This window comes from Morone saxatilis, unplaced genomic scaffold (assembly GCF_004916995.1).
Source record: "Morone saxatilis isolate NCDOM2014 unplaced genomic scaffold, NCSU_SB_2.0 Contig22, whole genome shotgun sequence".
NCBI classification, from domain to species: domain Eukaryota; kingdom Metazoa; phylum Chordata; class Actinopteri; family Moronidae; genus Morone; species Morone saxatilis.
Window position 1 is genome coordinate 18,924,567 of NW_023339785.1, and position 5,947 is coordinate 18,930,513.

The following is a 5,947-nucleotide window of genomic DNA, read 5'->3' on the forward strand; positions in this document are numbered from 1 at the left end:
GTGCAAAAATGGCAAGTGTAAAGTAACTATGTGTAAGACTATGTATTACGGAGAGGGGGGGTGTCTGACTGTCAGAGGGAGGCGTTGAAATATTTCCTCAGAACAAACTGTGACAAATCAATATATTTAACTTCACATCATTGCCAGTTTAGATATAATGTTTACCACATATCAGGAGACACCATCAAAGAGAAAAAGAGCAACGGTTTCTAAAGATATCTAGTGACCAAAATGAACAATCTCTCTCCATATATATATATAGATATGTATATATATGCCCAAGTGCATAATGTGGGGCTCAACCACACATTTCCTTCCAGCCAACTCATCCAAAAGTGGTTTTGTGGGAGGAACAGTCACCTCTGGGTAAAATCCCCCTGTAATGTCACATTTGACTTTTTGCAGTGCAGCTCTGGATAAATGTGATGAAGCTCACCTTCACAGCAGTTCCTCCCTTTGGTGCTTTTTCTTTCTTGTCAGCGTCTGCACTTCCTGAAGCAGCTCCTACACAGTATCGAGATTCAGCACCATGACACCAACACGTTCAAACCAATGGAAAACAACAACAACAACAACCCCAACACACAATAACACTGTAGCAAGCAATGTGATGGAGTTAAACCTACATTAAAGTGTGTGTCACAGTTTTATACTACAGGCTCGTAAATGTGACTAACTTTAGGCTACCAGTTCATATCACATTAACAACATTAGATAAAGGACCACTAACCTTTACCGCCCTTGCCACCTTTCCCCTTTGGTGGCATTTCAGATGAATGTATGAAGAAAGTCGAGCACTAATAAAGAGGACACAACCTGCAGTAGCATGCGCTCATACTATGTTGTGATTAACATGCGCAGTAACCTGCGCAGACAGCTCTTTTTTCTTTTTCTTTAGCTGGTTATTGGCAGATTGCATCGAGTTAATGTCCATAGCGCCACCCAGTGTAATGAGCCAGAGGGTGCAGCCTCAAATTAATATGCACTTTGATTTAAATGTGTTAAATTTAAAATATATTATCTTATGTGTACATATATTATCATGTTATAAAAAGGTAACTATTTATGGACTTATTTATTTAGCAGCAACATGCACCTTAAATTGAAATAAAAGGCTTTTTTGTTAGGTCGTATTAGAAGAAAGTTACTGAAATAAGACATGGTCGTGTAGAATGATAATATAGCATATAGGTCAGGGGTTTCCAACATTTTTCATGTGATTATAGATGAAGATTAGTCCATGGATCCCTAATTCGAGAGGATTTTGTCTTAAAGGAATCCCCTCTGCGTAATTTTGTATAATAAAGTCTTCATAGTCAATCAATGATCAAACTTGGGTCACTACAAGGTTTCAAATATGAGTCTTTATAGTCGAACAAAATGGGATTTAAATTAAAAGTAAAACGTCTTCCCTTGTTGTTCCATCTTCCAAAATATTAAAATATAACATTGCTCCTTTTGCTGGGGACCCCCTACAACACACTCAAGGACCCCTGTTGGTCCCTGGACCCCAGTTTGAAAACTATATTACGCTATAATTGTCAGGAAGTTAATTAAATATGCAACATGGCAGCATGGGAAGTAATAAAAAGTGAAATATTAAGGTTAGTAAAAAACAAACAAACAATGGCTTTCTACTATACAGGATATATATATATATATATATATATACTATATTATAAATGAAGGCACAAAAAATAGGCCTACAATCTAAAAAAAAAGTCCACAATGAAGCTTTGTATGAAAGTGGGTGTTAAAATAAGATAAAACACGTATTTTTCTATTCTTATGTGTAACTCTAGATAGTTTTAAGCATTACAGGCTCACCTGCTGACGGTATCCAATCCAATCTCACGGCGTCAGAAAGGAGGCGGTTACCACGGCAACGACGCTAAACACAGACGGACTGTGACGTCTATTGACGGTATGTTGTGTTGAAGTGCCTCGTCCACAGAAAAAAAAAACAAAGACCCCCCCCCCTCTTCTTTTATTCTCTCCCGTCGGCTCAGGACAAAATATGGAGAAGTACGAGCAGGTTTTGTGTCTGGGCAGGGGAGGAGCAGCAGACGTGTTCCTGATGAGGCATGTGGAGCGTAAGAGCCTGCACGCAGTGAAGAGGGTAAAAGTGGAGGACACAAGGGCAGCAAAAACCCACAGGGCAATCCTCCAAGAGGCTGACATCATCAGGAAGCTGCAGCACCCTCACATAGTGAAGTGCAGCGACGCCTTTGTGAACTCTGATGATGGATTTATTTACATTGTGATGAACTACTGCGATGGTGGGACACTAGATGACAGAGTTAAAGGGAGGAAAGCAGATGAGCTCTTCTCAGAGGGCACCGTGATGGGGTGGTTTGCGCAGGTTGTCGTGGCTGTGAATTACATACACGCGGCTAAAATACTACACAGGGACATCAAAACCTCCAATGTGCTGCTGACCAAGCAAGGCGTAGTGAAGTTAGGGGACTTTGGGATATCCAGAGTGATGACGAACACAGCCGATATGGCCTCCACGTGTGTTGGGACACCCAGTTACCTCAGTCCTGAGCTTTGCCAGGATGTCCCCTACAGCTCCAAGTCAGATATCTGGGCTCTTGGCTGCCTGCTGTACGAGCTCTGTGCTCTCAAACCTCCGTTTGCAGCCACAAACCTCTTGAGTCTGTTCTACAAGATCACCAAAGGAGAGTACGATCCTGTGGCCAACTTCTACTCTGACAGCGTCTCGTCTTTGATCCAGACGATGCTCTGCCTCAACCCAGAAAACAGGCCAAGTGCTGCCTGTATACTTAGCAGCGGGTGTGTGCAAGAACACCTAGAGTCTTTCAAACGCACAGAGGCTTTCTGTGCTTCTGTGATTGAATCTAAAGGGGAGAGCTGTGACTTTAATATAGGAGGAAAACACACAGACAGTCAGTCCCACTCATGGGAAGATGAAGACCTCAATATGAAAGCCAGTTCCAGTTATGTGGAGGAGGAAGGTTGTGATGCTTTGTGTGCTGCAGGAGAAATCCACTGCGACTGCCACTATCCTGAAGACTTTGATGAAGATGGAAGTTTGTCCTCTCTTGAGGAGCACAGTGACCACTCGGGGCCCCCAATGAGGAGCAACTCTGCGGAGTCTGTTGGTAATGTTCCTTAAGTAGAAGTACTTAGACCACTGAGGAGGTTCTTCCTCTAAAATCCTACTCAAAGATCCAGTGTGTAACATGCAGGAGGATCTATTGGCAGATATAGAACAAAACAAAGTGTTTACAACTCTGCTATCTAGTGGTTTGAACAGAAAAACTGATTTTTTGGAGCTAATCAGAAGTCGAAGCAGTGTCCGTATATTCAAATGTACATATCAATATTATATTCCATATCTGCCAATAGATCCTCCTAAATGTTACACACCGGGCCTTTTTTAATACAAAAACAGCTTCTCAAATGTGAAGATTTGATGCTTTTCCTTGCAATTATTTTAATAATTTGAATTTATTTTTTAATAATTCTGAGGTTTGGTTAGACAGATTTTACAAACCAAACAATAAGTGGATTCAATTAACAGAGAAAATAATTAGAAGATAAATACATAATGACAATAATCATTAGTTACAGTCGAAATACAAAATAGTTAAGCTCTGCCTCAAAACAGTAAAATGCTGCTTAGACGTTAATGCATCAGTAATAATAATCTAATGATATATTCTAATAGTTACATACAATAGTTATAATTACACTTACATATTTAAGAAACACATTCAATGCACAAATTACCTTTACAAAGGATCTTTATACTTCCTCCACCACTGCTTTTTTGTAAACCAGCCAAAAGGGTTCAATCAGGCGTTTTTAAAGGGTTATCCTAAGGTGATCCTAAGGTGATTGTAGTGCAGTAAAAAGTCTTGGAAATATAAAATTAAGTGGGAATATTCGAGTTCAACTACCCCAGAAATGTACTGGAGTACAGGACTTGCAACTGGCTGCGAGACTATGAAAAATTGTCTCAGAATTTAAATGTTGGACGCCTCAAAATATTTTACCTCGAGAGCAATTCTTGCTTTTTAACCAAATCTTAAAGGTCCATTGTGTGACATTTAGGAGGATCTATTGGCATTGAATTGGAATACAATATTCATAGGTATGTTTCCATTAGTGTATAATCACAGATCTACAGATGCCGCGGGTTGCCTTTCATGGAGTCCGCCATGTTAAAGAGTTAGTTGCAATCTGCGACTTCACAATTAGATGCCAGTAAATTCTACACACTGCTCCTTTAAAGGACTTGTTTAATATTGTGCTCTGAACAATTTGGGATTTAAATTTTTCTACAAGCACCAAAACAGTTTGATGTTGTGGTCATGAAACTGTAAAGAAGTATTCAATCACTGACAGTCTGAAATGTGTATGCCATTAAAACATTAGATTACTGCAAAAAATGTTTAGTTCAGTCATTCAGATAGACACTGAGCTATAAGCCATCGACACCAATGAGACATATTATACACAGGCCACATGTGTTGTCAGTAGCTTATTTTATTAACTTGTGGTTTGCCTTTCGATGAGCTTTTGTTACATTTCCAATATTAGCTTCTTAAGTTGTTTTATGATGGATATATACAGGCAAAATCAAAACAAATCGCTAAGCACATTCTTTGTCTCTTACAGTATTCCCAGAGGCTTCTGATGTCTCAGAACAAGTTGAATATCCAGATGACTTCGAGGAAGCCGAGGTGGAAGAAGAATACGAGGGTGACGCAGCCTTCGACCACACTGCCGCTTATCAGCAGCCACATGATGACGCGCTGGAGGAGTTTCAGCTCTGTGATGCTGGAGGATTGACCGTCACTGTGAAAGCATTGAAGGAAAAGGGCTAAAAAAAACACCCTTAAGAACCTTATATTGCAATAGATGGGTAAATAGAGGGGCTGTTGAGGCTGGAACATTAAAATATATTTGAAGTGTCTTTTTTTGTTAAGTGTTTTATGTAATTGCTAAAGCTAGACGTATTACAGTACATTTACTACACACCAAGATACATAATAGGGCTTTGTTTTACTGCAAGATAATGTCACAATATTTGAAATGAATCAGGAAAATTACCTCAAAATGAGATAAAAGCATAAATGTGCATTCAGCCATACCTTCAACGGAAGTATGTGGTCAATGAAGATCAAAGATGTCAAAGGTGTCAAAGATGATAACACCTAATAAGACAACTAAAATTAACATAAAAAACAGAAAAAAAAAGAGTATTTAGAAACTGAAATACAAATACTAATTGCACTCACTAAAAGAACATCTATTTATTGTAGTAGTACAACAGGTTTGGCTCAAATAAATGGTGCAGTAAGGGAGGACTTGCACACAGAGACCAAAAAAGAGATTCTGGTCTGGATTTTAAATATTTCTAATTGTTATGTTCTGGGCCATACAGACAGTGTACAAATGACTTATTTTGTACTGTTTTGGTCACAAGCTGGTAAAATGACAACATGCAGCACAGTTTTGGAAAGGAAAGAAACCTTTGGCATTGTCATTGTTTGGCAATGTCCCTGGTGGGAGTTTTTTTGGTGTGTTTCTGCATGTACCAATGTGTCCCAAAAAGGAGGTTAGATATGGATTGAGCTGCCTAAACTCCCTAGATCAAGATTGACCTTGTTAAGAGGAGGTTTATTTACAGCTACTTTAAAAAGGACTGTAGCCTGACAATAAGGACAGATTGTTCATATCTAGTAAAGAAGTGGTAAGACTTCTTTAAGCAGTCTAGTTGAGATTGAGTCTATTAGACAGGTTGTTGGCTTAGATCAGGGGTGCCAAAACTGACATTTAAATGTGGGCCACAGACTAAAAGCAAACACCTTTTATTGCATTATTAAGATGCAAAATGGTGTTAAGTGTTAACCTGCCCTCTGCCTGATTATAAAAATTAAGTATCCTACAGAGTGTAGTATAAAATTTTATGTAT

At 39.0% G+C, this 5,947-nt stretch overlaps 2 protein-coding genes across 2 annotated transcripts in view; one reads left to right on the forward strand and one right to left on the reverse strand.

Moving 5' to 3' along the window:
• The window catches only part of pin4 (protein (peptidylprolyl cis/trans isomerase) NIMA-interacting, 4 (parvulin)), a 3,334-nt gene extending 2,460 nt beyond the window's left edge, over window positions 1-874 (reverse strand). The window contains exons 1-2 of the mRNA XM_035669148.1: window positions 731-874; window positions 437-504 (exon numbers count right to left, since the gene is read on the reverse strand). Coding sequence (XP_035525041.1) covers window positions 437-504; window positions 731-767 — 105 coding nt within the window. The 5' untranslated portion in view covers window positions 768-874. The remainder of the gene's footprint in view (window positions 1-436; window positions 505-730) is intronic.
• Window positions 875-1,939: 1,065 nt separating this feature from the next.
• On the forward strand, window positions 1,940-4,915 carry nek12 (NIMA-related kinase 12). Its single transcript, XM_035669149.1, has 2 exons — window positions 1,940-3,125; window positions 4,648-4,915. The coding sequence occupies exons 1-2, from the start codon at window positions 2,018-2,020 to the stop codon at window positions 4,854-4,856; spliced, it is 1,317 nt and encodes a 438-aa protein (XP_035525042.1). The 5' UTR covers window positions 1,940-2,017; the 3' UTR covers window positions 4,857-4,915.
• Window positions 4,916-5,947: the final 1,032 nt, after the last annotated feature.